Here is a 21,027-nt window from a genome sequence, read left to right as displayed (position 1 = left end):
AAAACTTTCCTCACTTGACCAGGCCACCCTCGATTCCATTCAGTCAACGAAGACAACGGTGTCCCTGCAAAAAATCCCTGCAGCTCTGACGTCAAGGCTGCCTAGCTGCTGTCAGGTAAATCCCTCTGCTACAGTAAGGCAAAATGAGAAACTTTGAAGATCATGTCTATGGTAACATTGATACAGTGGTGATGCTAAACAGAAGTATTAATGGCAGGCTATGCAGGTTGCTACAATAATAATACTACTACACATAGGACACCACATTATTAAAGATAAAAGGGAATCTATTAATAGTGTCCCGTGTAAGGACTCCAAAAGTAGCCATGGCTGTTCCAGAGACATCGTTTCAGACCCCACTGTTCTTAACCAACCACTTGTTTACTATGAGCTGCCTGTAGAGGCCAGCTCTCCCATATTTGGTATTGGGCCAACTACAACCTGGGTGGCTGTCAATCACTTTTATTTCAACTAAACTCCAGGTCATCGTGGAATATAGCCTATTTAGAACAGCCACTTTAGCTGATGGAATTGGTAAAAGAAGAGAGTCAGGGTACTAACAGAAGCACATGCAGGGTGACATTCTATATGTCTAAGGACATGTATACTGTGATGAGGGCAAGGTAGAGTTACTGAACTTGATAGGTCACTTTGGAGCTGGTTTCAGCCAATGGCAAGACACGATGGTTTCTGCCTAGAAACAGATATCTCACTGATTATCTGGGCCCGGACAAGAAACAGCCACTAGCCTTGACTACTTATACACAGATTAGATAAGCAATATAGCAAAAATTATCCATACCCCTTCAGAGGGCTAAGTGGAAACAATTATTTCAGGTCTATATGAAATGCCTGGGGATTGGTGGCTAGGGGTTGTTTCTGGACAGGGCCACACTGTCTTTCTCCCCAAGCCCCAGTGATCAGCACTACATTACAGAAGTATTAAACAAGCATTTCTCATTGAAATAGGTTTAATAACACTACATATTTACAACAATAATTTCAACGAAAAATATATTTTCATAAAAATAAAGAACATTTAAAATATTCCTGAAGACACGTATAGAGTTACAAAAGAAAAGGGAAGTGTTAAAAGCAGACAGGCAGGGAGCATCTTCCCATCACATACACAGCGTCAAATATTCCTATGTGACTAGCCTTAAGGTTCACAGATGATAAGAACTTAACAGAGAACGATGTGCTTTGCCCTTTGGGATATGTTTTAACTAGCTTCTGATGAACTTCACCACAGGCAATAGAACTCCGGCGCGTAACCAACGAACACTGGCTTCCTAACACAAAGTCGATCATAGTCTTACTGCAGATGAACTTGGGTAAAATTGTTTCCACAATGTATTGCTCTAGAGCTTGAGTTCACAGGAATACAGAAAGTCACAACACTGAACATAGACTAACTCATTTTGGTTAGTTGAATCCGGTCCATTGAACTGGCAAGAGAAAATGTACTTGAAATTATTAAAATCAATATAGACATCAGGACCAATACTCATGAAGGCATCAAGACACATGGTAGAACAGTACTTAACAATATTATTTTAGAATCAATGAAATGGACTCCATGCAATGGCACTAGTAAGTCAATAGCAGCCTTGTCATAGATTAAATACTACATTGTTAATAATGTACATGTTTCAAGTAAAGAAAACGTAGGACTGATGCACTTAAGGCAGAGGTGGCATTTTCTGGCAGTCAGCGATTTAGAGAGGGAGATTAATGCCCGCCAGGACATTCAATTATTCTACAGTACTGGTTCATCTAAAGGACATCTACCACACCTCAACATCTCCAGCTCACTTCTGTTTACAGTACATAAAGAGCCTCTCAGAGAGGTCAACAAACACATTGTATTGTCTTTTCAACCTGGGTCACGTTCAGAAGGACGCAACATTCTGAATGTTGCAGATAGAAAATGTAATGTATAGAGATGCCATGATTCCCTAGTCGACATGATAGAAAAGCTTGGCTGTTCTACACCACGTTTCTACCTGAACGTTCCATAACGTTGGGCCATACTGAACGCTACCCTGGTGTTACGTATTCTCACTCTCCCACGGTCACGCTACGCCATCTCAATAACATACTGGGCACAGTCTCTGGGTCTTCAGACCCACCCTGCCACATCTCTCCCCCCAAAATGAAGCATGACATAGGGGCCTCACTACCCCACACCCTCCCATGTGGGCCTTGGGTGTACTTCAACATCGGGCAATAGTAAAAAGTCATAAGCTGACACACCCAAAAATGTTTTATAGACATGCTGACTAACGGAGAGTTAACTATAAAAAGAAAGAAAGTCACACATTCTTATGCTCCCAAACATTTAATGGGTATAGCAACCGGGTTGGTATACCCATTAAATGTTTGGGATCATAATTAGAGTGTGACTATTTTTATTATCAACATCTGGCACTCCCATAAAAACACTCATGGAGGTGAACAAAGATTATATATTTTTTTGTTTTTTAAAGTGCCAGTACGCAATTTTTTTCCATACTTCCACAAGTCCCCAATCTAACCTAAAAGATAACCATGAAGGGAATCATTGTGGGGACAACAAGAAAATGTGCCAATGCCAAAACCAGGATGAAAAAACATCAACACCCAGTCATATCTGGGTGGGGTTAGGTAGCTGTCTGGGCAGGGGGTTGGCACACAGAGCCTCAATCAAAACCAGGGTGGCGTCATCATTATCCTCATTTGGCTACCCTGTAATTGGTCAGGTCCAGGGGTTCTCTGCTGGGCACACACCAGTCGTCTGCCTCCTGGCTAACCTTGTAATGCCGCAGAGCAGTCTTGTTGTACACCGGGAGCCTCTCCACAGAGTCTGTGGACAAGGCCTGTGGAGGGAAGGAGATTGAGTTGTATTTTATTGTGTTTAAAGCATCTGGAGAAATACAATATTGTGAAATGATACAATTTGAGTGTTTGGGTACTAGAGAGTCTCCAGAAATGTAACTTATAACTCCCCCCACCAAAGAAAGAAAAAAGGGCACTTATTTTCCCACTAGCACGGACTTTGCTGATAAATACTTTGTTGAGGGGAAAATGTACTTGATACGATTGTGATGTGTTGTTGTCTCACCTAGCTATCTTAACGTGAATGCACTAATTGTAAGTCGCTCTGGATAAGAGCGTCTGCTAAATGATTTTTTAAATTATTATTATTTATATGAGTCCCATTGTCTCAGTATGTAGCTTACCTTCATGTGGATGACAGCGTCAGTGCCGTAACCCTCCATAGAGTAGAGCTGCAGGTCTCCCTGGAAGTACTGAGCGTAGAGCCGGGAGATGGGCAGGCCGTAGCCAAAGCCAGCCTGGAGAGGAGACGACACAACAGGGTTAAACCATGGCTGCTTCAATAGTCTGATAAACATGGGTGTATTGGAAAGTTCGGACAGAAATATATATTGTGTAGAACAGAGCCAGACATGCCTCTCTGACATGTAGAGTAAGGAATCATGTCAGCTCTATTTCAGAGCATTTCTACCTGCAAAGTTCAGTATGTTACACCATCCTGAATATGAACCTGGTCCATGAAAGAATAGACTTGACAAAGAGCAGAGGCACTCACCAATGGTGTCTGCGAGTGCTCACCCCTCTCTGGTGTGGGGGCCGTAGAGTACATGTAGCTGAAAAGATTCTCAATCTTCCTGAAAGGGACTCCGCCACCCCTGTCACTCACCTACGCATCACCAGAGAGAGAGAGAGAAGTAGGGAAAGAGAGAGAGAGAGAGAAAACTGTCAGGCATTGGAGGAATGGCCAGTCATAAAAAAGGTGGAGATACTGCCAGAAAGACAGGTGCCTTACGATAGGCTGAGCCAAGGCATCTATTCTGCATATCGTCAAGGTAACTGGACAACAAGGCCACTCAGTTCCCTCTGTTGTGTGTTATGTCACTGCCAGGGACGTATTCATTATGGAAACCGTTTAAGAACCAAACGGAAGCAAACAGAGCAAAATTAGTTTCTATTGGACAAATTCAGGTAGGTCCTTCCCCATTTCGTTCCGTTTAAGAAATGTTTTGCCACAGAATTGGTGTAATGAATACACCCCAGGTACACCGGTCAGATCACCAAAAGAACAAGCAGAACTGAGATCAAGTTACTGCAGGACAAGGATAATGGGCTCTTAGTATGGAAGTCAACGTAGGCCCAATCCTGCTAATCTTATCTGGGATTAGCGGCTTAGTTTAACATTAAAATCGTACATAACAGCTTTAAATAAGGATTTGGGGGGAACTGGAGAATTAAAAAAATGAAAAGTAAGATATTGTCAATTCATTATGCCACAGACTATCATTAGCACTTGTGAGTGTGACAATGGTATTAATTGGTATTGGCAATTCTAGTATTTTTTTTTAAAACATAGCAATATATTTCACTAACATACTGTACCTTAATTGACAGGTCCTCTCCTCCAATGGCCACCATGACTTGAATGGGTGGTAGCCTGTTGCTGGCTTCATGATTCTCAATTGTGGCTCTCATAGCATTCTGGAAGATGGACCAATAGACAAGGTAAGATTCACATTCACAAGTGACTAACATCTTCGATCTAAGAATACATTTTTAATGCAGGTTCTACCATACCTTGAAAAGCTCAAACAACATGTGGTAGAGATGGGAGGGCACACAGACAATGCTTATTGGTTGTTTCTGGTTGTTGACTGGGTAAAGCGAAAGAGAATAAATTAATAAACAAGTTCTGCAGTTCAATTAAAATTCAAAAGCCATTAGGATGTAATGCGTCATTGACAGATTCTGTTGACATCCATTTTAATTATTCTGGGAATAGAGGGGAATTTAGTCACAGTGTCAATATTGTCCGAGGCAGCCAGCCATTGCCACTTACCCATTACTTTTGCCTCGCTGGAATAATTACTTGGCCCGCAGTTCCAGACGGCAGAGATTGTTTATACACACAGCGGTGGTGCTCAGACAATTTCATCCAAGACTCCCAAATTAGCATAAAATGGTCATCCATCTACATGCGTGCGTCATAGGTGATATCAGTGGAATAGATGATTGATTACTCTTGGTTTGGTTCTTACCATTCATTTCTTGCAGCATCAGGTCTGGCGAGCTCAGATAGTACTGATCACACACCAACTTGGCGCTCTGGTAAGCATCTGGAAAAATACAACATGAAATGACACAATAAGGGTGTTTGGGTCCAAGAGACATCCTGGCAAAATCGCAGATGTTATATTTGACTACATCAAAACTACAATTGGACCCATCTATTCTCTCCATGCACCCATAGGATATTACAAGTCTATATAATCTATGACAGCTCAAAACCACATAAAAATATCCATATTTTCTTTATTTATTTTTACCTCTGACCACCTCTGTGACTTCACAGTGAGGGTCGATGCTCCCTATTGTGTTGGGGTGAAGTGGATTCGTTGCTCCATCAAAGACAAGAGCTACAGAGAGTCCAATGAGGGGAAACGTCAGTTTCAAAATGGCCGACAATTGTGCTGTCAACAAAGTCTATAAAAGAATGGGTAACTTAGTGGACTGACATCTGTACTCACTGTGCTGGTTGATGAGCATGCGGATAGATATACGGCTCATGTAGAAACGGTCCAGGAAGTACTGAATGTTCTGGTTGGTGACTGGGTCCTGGCCGAACACCGACTTGTACTCAATGACGCCCTGTGCCATGGTGGGCACTACGTCATTGTGCCTGTTCCTGATATTCACCAGGGTGTCCACAAACCTAGTGGACAAAAGGCGACTAAGACAAACAGCATGTGATAGATTGATGAGAGGGCCTGCCTGACTATCAAAGGTGATTGAGGACTTACTCATCCAAGACACTGTGGTTGTCAGGAGTCTTGTCCAAGAACTCCAGGATTTCCATCAAGCTCTGGATATACCTGAAAACACATTTCTCAGTTTGCATCATTCCTGACTAGTGTGGTGTATATGTTTAGCTGCAGCAATACAACTTATAACTAGGATTGCCAAGCTACTAAAACTCAGCAAAAAAAGAAACGTCCCCTTTTCAGGACCCTGTCTTTCAAAGATAATTAGTAAAAATCCAAATAACTTCACAGATCTTCATTGTAACGGGTTTAAACCCTGTTTCCCATGCTTGTTCAATGAACCATAAACAATTAATGAACATGCACCTGTGGAACAGTCAATTAAGACGCTAACAGCTTACAGACGGTAGGCAATTAAGGTCACAGTTATGACTGACTCTGAAAAACACCAAAAGAAAGATGCCCAGGGTCCCTGCTCATCTGCGTGAACGTGCCTTAGGCATGCTGCAAGGAGGTATGAGGACTGCAGATGTGGCCAGGGCAATACATTGCAATGTCCGTACTGTGAGACGCCTAAGACAGCGCTACAGGGAGACAGGACGGACAGCTGATCGTCCTCACAGTGGCAGACCACGTGTAACAACACCTGCACAGGATCGGTACATTCGAACATCACACCTGCGGGACAGGTACAGGATGGCAACAACAACTGTCCGAGTTACACCAGGAACGCACAATCCCTCCATCAGTGCTCAGACTGTCCGAGAGTGGCTGGACTGAGGGCTTGTAGGCCTGTTGTAAGGCAGGTCCTCACCAGACATCACCGGCAACAACGTCGCCTATGGGCACAAACCCACCGTCGCTGGACCAGACAGGACTGGCAAAAAGTGCTCTTCACTGACGAGTCGCGGTTTTGTCTCACCAGGGGTGATGGTCGGATTCGCGTTTATCGTTGAAGGAATGTGCGTTACACCAAGGCCTGTACTCTGGAGCGGGATCGATTTGGAGGTGGAGGGTCCGTCATGGTCTGGGGCGGTGTGTCACAGCATCATCGGACTGAGCTTGTTGTCATTGCAGGCAATCTCAACGCTGTGCGTTACAGGGAAGACATCCTCCTCCCTCATGTGGTACCCTTCCTGCAGGCTCATCCTGACATGACCTTCCAGCATGACAATGCCACCAGCCATACTACTCGTTCTGTGCGTGATTTCCTGCAAGACAGGAATGTCAGTGTTCTGCCATGGCCAGCGAAGAGCATGGATCTCAATCCCATTGAGCACCTCTGGGACCTGTTGGATTGGAGGGTGAGGGCTAGGGCCATTCCCCCCAGAAATGTCTGGGAACTTGCAGGTGCCTTGGTGGAAGAGTGGGGTAACATCTCACAGCAAGAACTGGCAAATCTGGTGCAGTCCATGAGGAGATGCACTGCAGTACTTAATGCAGCTGGTGGCCACAAAGCCCCCTTTGTTCAGGGACACATTATTCAATTTCTGTTAGTCACATGTCTGTGGAACTTCTTCAGTTTATGTCTCAGTTGTTGAATCTTGTTATGTTCATACAAATATTTACACATTATTTATTATATTATGATTATGTTAAGTTTGCTGAAAATAAACGCAGTTGACAGTGAGAGGACGTTTTTTTTTTTTGCTGAGTTTACTAGATAGACCATATGGTTCAAGAGAAAATAACCTAGTTAATAAGAAAGCATCTAATCAACAATGGCATTTTCAATTAACTCTGCAACTATTGACTTTTTGCACAACTGCCACCAGTTTGATGCCAAAACATTGACAACAAATGCATATTGACATAGTAAAATAAATAAAAAGTTAGTAAAAACATTTAAGGATATTTCATGCTGAAACCCTCATATTAAACACCAAATGGTATTCACTACGTTGATGACTTATATTTAGGATAATGTTTTACAGCTTTGTCATTCTATTTCTTATTTAAAAATCTTATTTAATTATTTCATATATTTTACATGTGATGAGGCCAGACAGAGGGCCAGAGATAATCTGAAGTACCCAAAATGGCCACTAGATGTCTTGATAGATTACATAAAATCCTTGAAAGGCTATCATTCTATAGCTAGAGGACTGCTGATATCTCCAGGAGTGATAAGTATACTTTTTTTTGTCTACTTTAAGTGCTGCCTGTCTTCCCAGTGGCCTACTTGGTGTGTGAACACCAACTGTAAGTCGCTCTGGATAAGAGCATCTGCTAAATGACTAAAATGTGAATGAACAGCTGAATGCTCATAATTTGCAGATAGTTGTTGACACATCAACCAGGATCAAGGTAATCAGTGGCTGTATTGGAGGGGGAGTGGTTTTACCTCTACTAGGCAATCAGCAATTAGTACAGTGAGGTGTGCTCTTCACCTCTGCTAAGCAATTAGTTCTTCAGTCTCCCCTGTTTTCTCAGCAGCAGCTGAGTCAGTGGCGGTTTTGTCACAAAACAAAGATTGTTTTGCCGAGTTGTTTGAGGAAGGAAAGAGAGGAAGGCTCCACACCACTCTCACTTTAGTATCTTACCTAGTTATTTACAGATTCTGATTTTGCAGCTTTGGCAACTATGTGTGTGTTTTCTATACCTGTTCGCAACTCTCCCTGTAGGCTTTACAGACACTCCCCACCCCTTGGCTGCAACCCTTGTAATTTAGTGTACCCACCCATGTGGAATTCAGGATCTCTGGCAGTGTTTGCATCTGCTCTCTCTCCCACTACCCTTTCCTCTTCTACCCCATCATCTCTCCCTTCTACTAAATCCTTCTCCCTCCGGTTTCCTGATTCTGCCTCTTTGACGCTACTCTCCTCTATTTCCGCATCCTATGACTCGCACTGTCCCCTTTCCTCCTGGCCCTCATGCTCCGTGGCTGAGTGACTCATTGCGCGCTTACAGAACAGGGCTGCGGGCAGCTGAGCGAAAAGGTCCTATTATCCTTTCACTCAGTCCTCCACCTTCTCTTCCTCTGTATCCGCTGCTAAAGCCACTTTCTACCACTCAAAATTTCAAGCTTCTGCCTCTAACCCTAAGAAACTATTTTCCACCTTCTCCTCCCTCCTTCGTCCTCCACCCCTTCTCCCTCCGGACGACTGTCAACCACTTTGAAAAAGACATCCACTACTCATTCACTCAGCCTATTGAGTCCACTGGTTTCATTCACACAGAACTACCCTACGCCTTGACCACTTTCTCCCCTCTCTGTCCAGATGACATTCTGCGACTAGTGAGGTCTGGCCGCCCGACAACCTGCCCGCTCGATCCCATCCCCTCCTCTAGACCTTCTCCCATTCCTCACTTCCCTCATCCCTGACCACTGGCTGTGTGCGTCCCCTCTGACTTCAAAATGGCCCGAGTTGCTCCCCTCCTCAAGATACCAACACTCGACTCATCTGACGTCAAAAACTATAGACCTGTATCCATTTTTTTCTTTCCAAAACACTTGAACGTACTGTCTCTGATCAACTTTCTCGTAATCTCTCTCAGAACGATCTTCTTGACCCTAACCAGTCAGGCTTCAAGACGGGTCACTCAACCGAGACTGCTCCTGTGTCACGGAGGCTCTCCGCACTGCTAGATCTATCTGCTGCCTTCGACGCTGTAAACCATCAGATCCTCCTCTCCACCCTCTCAAGGCTGGTTGTCTCAGGCTCTGCACACTCTTGGATTGCATCCTACCTGGCAGGACCAAGTAGCGTGGATCCATGTACTCTCAACTACTGGTGTCCCCCAGGGCTAGGTTCTAGGCCATCTCCTCTTCATACACAAAGTCACTCGCCTCTGTCATATCCTCACATGGTCTCTCCTACCATTGCTATGCAGATGACACTCTACTTTTCTCCTCCCACCCTTCTGACACCCAGGTGGCGACACGCATCTCTGCGTGCCTGGCAGATATCTCAATTTGGATGTCGGCCCACCACCTCAAGCTCAACCTTGACAAGACGGAACTGCTCTTCCTCCCGGGGAAGGCCTGCCCGTTCAAAGACCTCTCCATCACGGTTGACGACTCCACAGAGTCACCCTCCTAGAGTGCAAAGAACCTTGGCATGACCCTGGAGAACACCCTGTCGTTCTCTGCAAACATCAAAGCAGTGACCCGCTCCTGCAGGTTCATGCTCTACAACATCCATAAAGTACGACCCTACCTCACACAGAAAGAGGTGCAGGTCCTAATCCAGGCACTTGTCATCTCCCGTCTGGACTACTTCCACTCGCTGTTGGCTGGGCTCCCCGCTTGTGCCATCAAACCCTTGCAACTTATCCAGAACGCTGCAGCCCGCTTGGTTTTCAACCTACCCAAGTTCTCTCATGTCACCTCACTGGCTTCCAGTCGAAGCTCTCATCCACTACAAGACCATGGTGCTTACATACGGAACAGCAAGAGGAACTGCCCCTCCCTACCTTGAGGCTATGCTCAAACCCTACACCCCAACCCAGGCACTCCGTTCTGCCACCTCAGGTCTCTTGGCCCTCCCACCCCTACGGGAGGGCAGCTCCCGCTCAGCCAAAGCTCTTCTCTGTCCTGGCACCCCAATGTTTTAACCAGCTTCCGACTGAAGCTAGGACAGCAGAGTCCCTGCCCATTTTCCAAAAACATCTGAACCCCACCCCCACTTATCTTAATATGAATGCACCAATTAAGTTGCTCTGGATAAGAGCGTCCGCTAAATGACAAATGTCAAACCAAAATTCTGGTAGTTTACTGGTAAACTTTGAACGTTTCCAGTAATATACCCTCCCTTTGCGACCCTACTTATAACACAGTGCTGTTATTACCCTTGTTGGAACTTTATTCTATTGTAGCCCTCTTGTCTAATGCAATAACCTTCAGTCCATCTTTATATCAGCACAACGAAGAGCACCCACAGACAACTTCTGTAAAAGCCCAGATCTTCCGTCACGCACACTGTCAAAATGTATCATACGGATGTACAGAACAGATCCTGTGAAATGCTCATAACTTCTAGCTGGTGTGGAATACTGCAAAAGCAAGCCGCTGTTGTCACATTAATTTTCAAACAATATTTGCAAATGTGTGATCTGAAGACAAAGGCCGATGAACATCAACATGGTTCTACAGTGAGGGGAAAAAAGTATTTGATCCCCTGCTGATTTTGTACGTTTGCCCACTGACAAAGACATGATCAGTCTATAATTTTAATGGTAGGTTTATTTGAACAGTGAGAGACAGAATAACAACAACAAAATATGTCAAAAATGTTATAAATTGATTTGCATTTTAATGAGGGAAATAAGTATACCCCTCTGCAAAACATGACTTAGTACTTGGTGGCAAAACCCTTGTTGGCAATCACAGAGGTCAGACGTTTCTTGTAGTTGGCCACCAGGTTTGCACACATCTCAGGACGGATTTTGTCCCACTTCTCTTTGCAGATCTTCTCCAAGTCATTAAGGTTTCGAGGCTGATGTTTGGCAACTCGAACCTTCAGCTCCCTCCACAGATTTTCTATGGGATTAAGGTCTGGAGACTGGTTAGGCCACTCCAGGACCTTAATGTGCTTCTTCTTGAGCCACTCCTTCGTTGCCTTGGCCGTGTGTTTTGGGTCATTGTCATGCTGGAATACCCATCCACTACCCATTTTCAATGCCCTAGATTTGATGGTACATGGCCCCGTCCATCGTCCCTTTGATGCGGTGAAGTTGTCCAGTCCCCTTAGCAGAAAAACACCCCAAAGCATAATGTTTCCACCTCCATGTTTGACGGTGGGGATGGTGTTCTTGGGGTCATAGGCAGCATTCCTCCTCCTCCAAACACAGCGAGTTGAGTTGATGCCAAAGAGCTCCATTTTGGTCTCATCTGACCACAACACTTTCACCCAGTTCTCCTCTGAATCATTCAGATGTTCATTGGCAAACTTCAGACGGGCCTGTATATGTGCTTTCTTGAGCAGGGGGACCTTGCGGGCGCTGCAGGATTTCAGTCCTTCACGGCGTAGTGTGTTACCAATTGTTTTCTTGGTGACTATGGTCCCAGCTGCATTGAGATCATTGACAAGATCCTCCCGTGTAGTTCTGGGCTGATTCCTCACCATTCTCATGATCATTGCAACTCCACGAGGTGAGATCTTGCATGGCGCCCCAGGCCGAGGGAGATTGACAGTTATTTTGTGTTTAGTCCATTTGCGAATAATCGCACCAACTGTTGTCACCTTCTCACCAAGCTGCTTGGCGATGGTCTTGTAGCCCATTCCAGCCTTGTGTAAGTCTACAATGTTGTCCCTGACATCCTTGGAGAGCTCTTTGGTCTTGGCCATGGTGGAGAGTTTGGAATCTGATTGATTGATTGCTTCTGTGGACAGGTGTCTTTTATACACGTAACAAACTGAGATTAGGAGCACTCCCTTTAAGAGTGTGCTGCTAATCTCAGCTCGTTACCTGTATAAAAGACACCTGGGAGCCAGAAATCTTTCTGATTGAGAGGGGGTCAAATACTTATTTCCCTCATTAAAATGCAAATCAATATATAACATTTTTGACATGCGTTTTTCTGGATTTTTTTGTTGCTATTCTGTCTCTTACTGTTCAAATAAACCTACCATTAAAATGATAGACGGATCATTTCTTTGTCAGTGGGCAAACGTACAAAATCAGCAGGGGATCAAATACTTTTTTCCCCTCACTGTAGAACCATGTTGATGTTCATCGGCCTTTGTCTTCAGATCACACATTTGCAAATATTGTTTGAAAATTAATGCGACAACAGCGGCTTGCTTTTGCAGTATTCCACACCAGCTAGAAGTTATGAGCATTTCACAGGATCTGTTCTGTACATCAGTATGATACATTTTGACAGTGTGCGTGACGGAAGATCTGGGCTTTTACAGAAGTTGTCTGTGGGTGCTCTTCGTTGTGCTGAAATAAAGATGGACTGAAGGTTATTGCATTAGACAAGAGGGCTACAATAGAATAAAGTTCCAACAAGGGTAATAACAGCACTGTACATATAGGCCTTACGTTTATGGAAATACTTTTCTACAAACAGCAGTGCTTTCCAGATTGAAATGGCTTTCCCGATGCAAAGCCCACTGCAAAAGACTGTCAGGAGGGGAAAACTAGGGCAAAGTTAAGGTCAGGGAGAGATGCAGGGATATGTCACCAACATACCAATATCAACAAACAAATAGCTTAGTGTGGTTTATATGAACTACATTTTCAAAACAGTGAATGAAACAATATGTAAAACTACTGGGTTCAAAAAAATTATAATATGTTAAATGCAGTATCACCCTCTCAAACTCAACTACACTTACAGAATAGTCAAACTCTCTTACCAGCTCTGCACCATCTGCACGGATGGGGTTGTAAGCAATCGTTCAGGTAGCAAATTGATCTCCTTCATGATGTTAGATAGTCGCACAGGTAGCTCTTGTCTCAAAAAAACAAATGACGTCCTCTCGCATGCATTGGTGGAACCTGAAAAAAAATACATTTGGGTATGTTTTCTGTATAGGCAGGCAGGACTAGCCTCTTCGCTCTGGGAGACCTGTACACATTGGGCTCCCGTCGCTGAAGGACACATCCTGTATCCATAAAACATAAGCCTATTTACCAGCCCTCTGGTTGACCTAGTTCGATAAACTTTACCCGTCACCGAAGGCTTGCCTATAATCCAGAATGCCTTACCATTCGCTACAGGTTAAAATGTTTAAATAAAAACATTCCGAAGCGCACTCCCTAGTCACCATACTCTGTAGTAGTTGCCACAAGATTACTGCGTGATCCTAGATGGCAGTGCACTGAATATGGAGTGAATTTGGTCAACTCTGGAAAAGTTGGATATAGGCGTCACTTTTCACACATTGTATAGCCCATAGCGAATGGTAAGGTATTCCAAATTATAGATTTGCCTTCAATGACAGGAAAAGTTGCTCGGAAATAGGTAAACCAGAGGGCTGGTAAATATGTTTTAGGGATACAGGATGTACTAGCTTTAATGGCGAGCCACTGAAAAAACAACTTCAGACAATAAGGTTGCAGCGGTCTTCTCGTACAGCCTTGCTTTGGTACTGCAGTTTAACTGATGCCCGGCACAGAAAGACAATTTCCATAGATTGCCACAGAGAAGTCAGATTTGAAATTCCTAATAAGACTTTAGTCATCACCTTTGTGCACAAAACATCCATTGAATTATTCAAAACATTGTTGCTGAGGCAGTTTTTTTATTTTGGTATTTTTTATCACTCACAGCCGAAGATAAACATTTTATATTTATCCAATGTCTGCCATATTTTTGGACGACTTCGTCGCTGCTCTCTGTGTGCACTGAGTGCTTGTGCGCATGTGAAGTTGGGCCGTGTAAAGGTCCATGAACTCCTTGTGGCGGGCCGGGCACCTGCAGGCTGACTTCTGTCGTCAGTTGAACGGTGTTTCCTCCGACACATTGGTGCGGCTGGCTTCCGGGTTAAGCGGGCGGGTGTTAAGTGCGATTTGGCGGGTCATGTTTCGGAGGACGCATGACTCGACCTTCACCTCTCCCGAGCCCGTTGGGCAGTTGCAGCGTTGAGACAAGATCGTAATTGGATATCACAAAATTATGGAGAAAGAGGGTTAAATATATATACACACACACAACTAAATAAAAAGTTCCATGAATCAGCGTATGCGAACATGAGTAAATTACGTTGAAAACAATGGTTGGACATCTTGGACGCAGTCTCCAGTTAATTATAGCTCAGTGGGCTGGATGACCGTCATTTGCAACATCAGGAAGTAGCATTAGCCACTCTAGCATGGTGGTGGAAAATGTTTTAATAAGACAGTACGCATATTTTTCCAGTTTGTTTTTTGGCGTTCACCATTAAAGTTAAACCCTTGCAGCCTGAATTATAATTTATGTACGAGCCGGTTGCCAGGGGACACAAGGTATAGCTGGCTGCATAGACTCCAGTTGGACGCAGAATATCCATAATATTGACCAGATACTCGAGTGGCCGCTGAAACAATGAAAAAAAAAAATCGGAACAAATGCAAGGCAGTTGGGAGGAGGCAATATCAGATGGGACCATACTAACCAATGAGAGGGCAGATACGCGTGTGAACAGTCCCAACTGTGTTTTTTCTCAAATTGCCGGGATGTCACGTGTCCTACATTTCAGTACACTCATAACAACCTAAGCATTACAACATTTCTTTTCGCTAAAATAAGCCACACGTAGCAAATAAGCCATTACATTTGTTAACCAAATTCGACACTCATTGACCTCCACACAAAAACTCCTCGCTTAGTGATCAAAAAATAAAAAAGACAAACGCCACCTGCTGGAGAAGACAGAGTTGGAGCCCAGTTATCCCTCTCGCTTTGCCTCTTCTCTGATGCAGATGAGAAACGCGACGTAAAGGAATAATAGCGACATCTGCCAGCCGGTTGGGCTAGGGACGTACTAACCTTCAACGACAGGAGCTCTATGTGTAGGCTACAAGGTCTCCCGGAGTGAAGAAGTGAGCCTAGGCCTAGCTAAATAGAACTTCTTCCATCAATTTCTAGTATAGGAAATAAGCTACAATAGGAAATAATGTCACACGTGGTGTTTTTGTGCCAAATTATATGAATCCATAATGATATTGTTGCGAGTGCTGTTGAGGATAGGATAGCACACTTCTGATGTAGTTAACTTCTGACCAATGTTCCCAATAAGCTGCGTGCGGGCGCGCAGTAGCCCCGAGACTGCCGCGCAGCTCCCCCAGGACTTCTGCGCAGAAGAAATATCAGCCCACAAAGAGAAGCAGTGGTCACCAACCGGTCGATCATGATCGACTGGTTGCTCTCCAAAGCATTCCTAGTCGATCGACAAACATTTATGTAAAAAAAAAAAAAAAGATGACTGTTAGGGTTAGGTGCACCCGATTCAGCTGCCCTGCGCCGGGTAGGCAAACTGTTGCCATTTTGAACCATTTCATGTGTCTGAAGGTACAAAGTCTGCCTTCCTGGCGGTCCCGGAGAGAAAAATCAAGTGCACTATAGGCCCACCGCTGGCCAATCAGATGGCTCAGATTACCGTGTCTGCAGTAACATAGCAGGCATAAAAGAAAGCTACAGCAATGTTGATACTGTGAGATTTCGAAACGTTTAAAACCATGACTAGAGAGCGACTGTCAACAAATACAGCAAAGAAGGGCACCTATTGGTGGAATGGTAAAAAACGCAAAAAAGCAGACATTGAATATCCCTTTGAGCATGGTGAAGTTATTCATTACACTTTGGATGGTGCTATCAATACACCCAGTCACTACAAAGATACAGGCGTCCTTCCTATTGCAGTCAGTCAGTCGCCCGGAGTGGAAGGAAACCGCTCAGGGATTTCACCATGAGGCCAATGGTGACTTTTTAAAACAGTTACAGAGTTGAATGGCTGCGAAGGGAGAAAACTGAGGATGGTGTGGAACGCTCTTAGAGACTTACCCAGAAAGACTCACAGCTTTGGCAGCTGCCAAACGTGCTTCTACAAAGTATCGACCAAACGTGTTTTCACTTTGTCATTATGGGGTATTGTGTGTAGATGGGTGAGATTTATTCAAGCTACGTCAAATTGGTTGTTGATCGTTGCTAGACAACCGTTTTTAGGTCGTCCCATAGATTTTCAAGTAGATTTAAGTCTAAACTATCTAGGCCACTCAGGAACATTCACTGTCTTCTTGGTCAACAACTCCAGCGTAGATTTCGCCTTGTGTTTTAAGGTGTGAATACTTATTTAAATGAGATATTTCAGCATTTCATTTTCAACATGTTAGCTAAAATTTCTAAACACGTTTTCACTTTGTCATTATGGGGTGTTGTGTGTCGATGGGTTAGAAAATATATCAATTTAATCCATTTTTAATTCAGGTCAAAGGCTATGAATACTGTACTTTCTGAATGCACTATCTTCCCCATGAAATGACTGAAAACATTTCACTTTTAAGAAGGCGTGTAAGTAGATGAAAGTGGGCGGCAGGTGGCTTAGTGGTTAAGAGCGTTGTGCCAGTAACCGAAAGGTTGCTGGTTCTAATCCCCGAGCCGACTGGTGAAAAATCTGTCGATGTGCCCTTGAGCAAGGTACTTAACCCTAATTATTTCTGTAAGTCGCTCTGGATAAGAGTGTCTGCTAAATGACTAAAATGTAAATGTAACTGCTGTTTTGAGTGAGTTCATGTTTAAGTTCTTACTCAGCACTGTAAACACTTTCTATTCAACACTTTTATACGCCATAATGCACGTTCTTCCTATTTCCACTCAGGGAACATACAAGCACTGCAGCAGTAATGAATGAGTAGGAAAGTGTATCGATAAGCTTGCGTTGTTATTATTAGCGGTTTGGGTCAAGGAATATTTCACTTCCTCTGTTCATGGGAGTAACATGAATTTGTGCATGAGACAGAAATAATGTGGTGCGACTCGAGTTTCGCCATCAGCTGGAAGACTGTGTCCCTTTTTGGTCAGTGTCCGTGGAGGTAAGGGAGAGCAGAGCGACGTCTGCTGCTCTCTCCCTCCACTGAGACTGACCATCAGATGCAGGCACATCAGCCCAGTAAAATTAAAATAAAAAGCAAACGATTTAAATGTATGCTCACTCAGCTGTGCCTTATAAGTAATACAACAACAGATCTATTACCGGTGTGATCATATAGCCTACCTCAAATGTTTTAATATATATACAGTGGGGAGAACAAGTATTTGATACACTGCCGATTTTGCAGGTTTTCCTACTTACAATGCATGTAGAGGTCTGTAATTTTTATTATAGGTACACTTCAACTGTGAGAGACGGAATCTAAATCCCATTGTATGATTTTTAAGTAATTCATTTGCATTTTATTGCATGACATAAGTATTTGATCACCTACCAACCAGTAAGAATTCCGGCTCTCACAGACCTGTTAGTTTTTCTTTAAGAAGCCCTCCTGTTCTCCACTCATTACCTGTATTAACTGCACCTGTTTGAACTCGTTACCTGTATAAAAGACACCTGTCCACACACTCAATCAAACAGACTCCAACCTCTCCACAATGGCCAAGACCAGAGAGCTGTGTATGGACATCAGGGATAAAATTGTAGACCTGCACAAGGCTGGGATGGGCTACAGGACAATAGGCAAGCAGCTTGGTGAGAAGGCAACAACTGTTGGCGTAATTATTAGAAAATGGAAGAAGTTCAAGATGACAGTCAATCACCCTCGGTCTGGGGCTCCATGCAAGATCTCACCTCGTGGGGCATCAATGATCATGAGGAAGGTGAGGGATCAGCCCAGAACTACACGTCAGGACCTGGTCAATGACCTGAAGAGAGCTGGGACCACAGTCTCAAAGAAAACCATTAGTAACACACTACGCCGTCATGGATTAAAATCCTGCAGCGCACGCAAGGTCCCCCTGCTCAAGCCAGCGCATGTCCAGGCCCGTCTGAAGTTTGCCAATGACCATCTGGATGATCCAGAGGAGGAATGGGAGAAGGTCATGTGGTCTGATGAGACAAAAATAGAGCTTTTTGGTCTAAACTCCACTCGCCATGTTTGGAGGAAGAAGAAGGATGAGTACAACCCCAAGAACACCATCCCAACCGTGAAGCATGGAGGTGGAAACATCATTCTTTGGGAATGCTTTTTTGCAAAGGGGACAGGACGACTGCACCGTATTGAGGGGAGGATGGATGGGGCCATGTATCGCGAGATCTTGGCCAACAACCTCCTTCTCTCAGTAAGAGCATTGAAGATGGGTCGTGGCTGGGTCTTCCAGCATGACAACGACCCAAAACACACAGCCAGGGCAACTAAGGAGTGGCTCCGTAAGAAGCATCTCAAGGTCCTGGAGTGGCCTAGCCAGTCTCCAGACCTGAACCCAATAGAACATCTTTGGAGGGAGCTGAAAGTCTGTATTGCCCAGCGACAGCCCCGAAACCTGAAGGATCTGGAGAAGGTCTGTATGGAGGAGTGGGCCAAAATCCCTGCTGCAGTGTGTGCAAACCTGGTCAAGACCTACAGGAAACGTATGATCTCTGTAATTGCAAACAAAGGTTTCTGTAACAAATATTAAATTCTGCTTTTCTGATGTATCAAATATTTATGTCATGCAATAAAATCAAATGAATTACTTAAAAATCATACAATGTGATTTTCTGGATTTTTGTTTTAGATTCCGTCTCTCACAGTTGAAGTGTACCTATGATCAAAATTACAGACCTCTACATGCTTTGTAAATAGGAAAACCTGCAAAATCGGCAGTGTATCAAATACTTGTTCTCCCCACTGTATATATTTTTTAATGGCCCAAACAATTCAAGCAAAGTCAATATGCGGTGAAAATGTATTGGGCCTATAGCTTACTGCACAAACTTCATTGCTAAAGTACTGTTTTTAATTGGTTAAGTCACGTAAAAAAAAAAATCTGAGCAGTAGGTCTCTGCTTGCAGTGATCTTGACTCAAAGGTTGGTGACCACTGTTCTACTGTTTTCCCTGTTAACACTATCCACGTTTCCCTTTGCTGTGGCAATTATGATCGAATCAACGCAATATTAGCCACTCATTGCAACATCCCGAAACAAAACTAACTATACAAGAGATTTTGTTGTAGGCAGAATGCATCGGAATAGGTCCGGTGCGGCATAACCAACCAGAGCTGCAGTAGGCCTATATGCAAATAGTTCATTGTCATATATGGATCTGTGCCATTCACTTTGAACTTGACTGTGTTTACAGCATGAGCAGTGGTGAGTAGATGGGCTTGTTCTGAGATCAAAGGGAGAGCTGCATGTAGCCAGGTGTGCAGTTTTTGTTCATATCCTTTGCTAGTTAGTGAGTTATTAGCCCAGTTTTTTTGTCTTAAAGGGGCAGTGTTGTATTTTGAGACAGGCTTGAATAAACTAAGTAGCCAATAGGCAGAGGGTATAATTTGTCTGATTCTCTGTAATTATGGTATGGGGTTCTTGCATCAAACAACATTTTCAGTCACCTCTTTGTCTAAAGGACAAGTGGATACACAGGTTAATTTCAAGCCCTGCATGTTTTTTTTTATATCATGGAATGTAGGCCTCACCACACATTGGCTGCTACGGTAGGCTGAATTATAGAACAACTATTTCCATGTTAAAATGTTATGGGATGCATTTTCTCCATTGTTTTTGATGATAGAGCCACATTATGATCAAGTAGCCTACTTGGCCACTGTTAAAACTAATTTAAAGCGGGTACAGCCTCAGTGTTCACAGTAAACGCGCGCTGAAAGTTGCACAGTTTTCACAACGTTCAAGTTTGCGCTCAGCAGACCTGACATTTGCTGTGCCGAAAACAATGATGGAACATTGCTTCTGACTAGCAGTGAACGGGAGTTTGCAACAAACGATGACGCAATACTCTGCACTATGAAGTAGCCTAGTCTAGGAAAGACAGACGACCAAAATATCCAGGAATGTTGCCCAATAGAGTAAACAAACAAATGTGCGCATAGGCTTGTATCTTGCATTCAATACAATATTCTCTCTGAATCTGACCATTCAAAGTGGTGCAAAATCATAAATCACACAAGCCGCCTATGTTACTCCACAACAAGAACGCGATAACTAAAAATGTTAGATATTGCATTAAATAATTGTCAGTTGTCCAACGTGGTAGTACAACATTGAAGGGCTACTCACCAAAATCGAGAAATTGTTTCATAGAGAGTGGTGACGGCGAAAATTTTGCAAAATATTCTATATGTTTAGGCACATTGGCCAATGTAGCATTTTTCATTATAAATCTCACGAATTTCATCGTTGACGTCTTCAGTAAAACACTTTGAAAACAAAAAGAGGGCTTGGCTGGCTACTACAAGTGCTCTTCTGTTCCAATGTTGATTGCCCAAAAGAACAGGCTCAGTAAAAACCTGCAGCCAATACGACACCACAGTGGTTGATTTACCATCCAATAAAAAGGCGGTGGATCCGGGGAGGGGAAGGGCATCTGACTAGACAATTGACGCAAATCAAATCAATGCAAATTTTATTTGCCACATGCGCCGACTACAACAGGTGTAGACATTACAGTGAAATGCTTACTTACAAGCCCTTAACCAACAATGCAGTTTTTAAAAAGAAAAAGTCAAAAAAAAATAAAAAAAAATAAAGTGTTAAGTAAAAAAATAAAAGTAAATAACTAAAGAGCAGCAGTAAAATAAAATAACAGTAGGGAGGCTATATACTGGGGGGTACCGGTACAGAGTCAATGTGCGGGGGCACTGGCTAGTCG

General features: G+C 43.6%; 1 protein-coding gene across 1 annotated transcript; it reads right to left on the bottom strand.

Annotated features, from left to right (window-relative positions):
- Positions 1-959: 959 nt before the first annotated feature.
- pdk2a (pyruvate dehydrogenase kinase 2a) lies at positions 960-20,618 on the bottom strand. The gene is made up of 11 exons (XM_084161925.1): positions 20,436-20,618; positions 13,103-13,244; positions 5,835-5,906; positions 5,562-5,746; positions 5,361-5,450; positions 5,073-5,150; positions 4,612-4,688; positions 4,417-4,515; positions 3,593-3,703; positions 3,222-3,335; positions 960-2,858 (listed from the first exon to the last, which is right to left on the bottom strand). The coding sequence occupies exons 1-11, from the start codon at positions 20,551-20,553 to the stop codon at positions 2,715-2,717; spliced, it is 1,230 nt and encodes a 409-aa protein (XP_084018051.1). The 5' UTR covers positions 20,554-20,618; the 3' UTR covers positions 960-2,714.
- Between the last annotated feature and the right edge of the window lie 409 nt (positions 20,619-21,027).

The sequence above is a fragment of the Coregonus lavaretus genome (genome assembly GCF_964263955.1).
Source record: "Coregonus lavaretus genome assembly, chromosome: 1".
NCBI lineage: Eukaryota > Metazoa > Chordata > Actinopteri > Salmoniformes > Salmonidae > Coregonus > Coregonus lavaretus.
The sequence above is the reverse complement of the archived record's forward strand: the minus strand, read 5'-3'. Positions and strand labels throughout refer to the sequence as shown.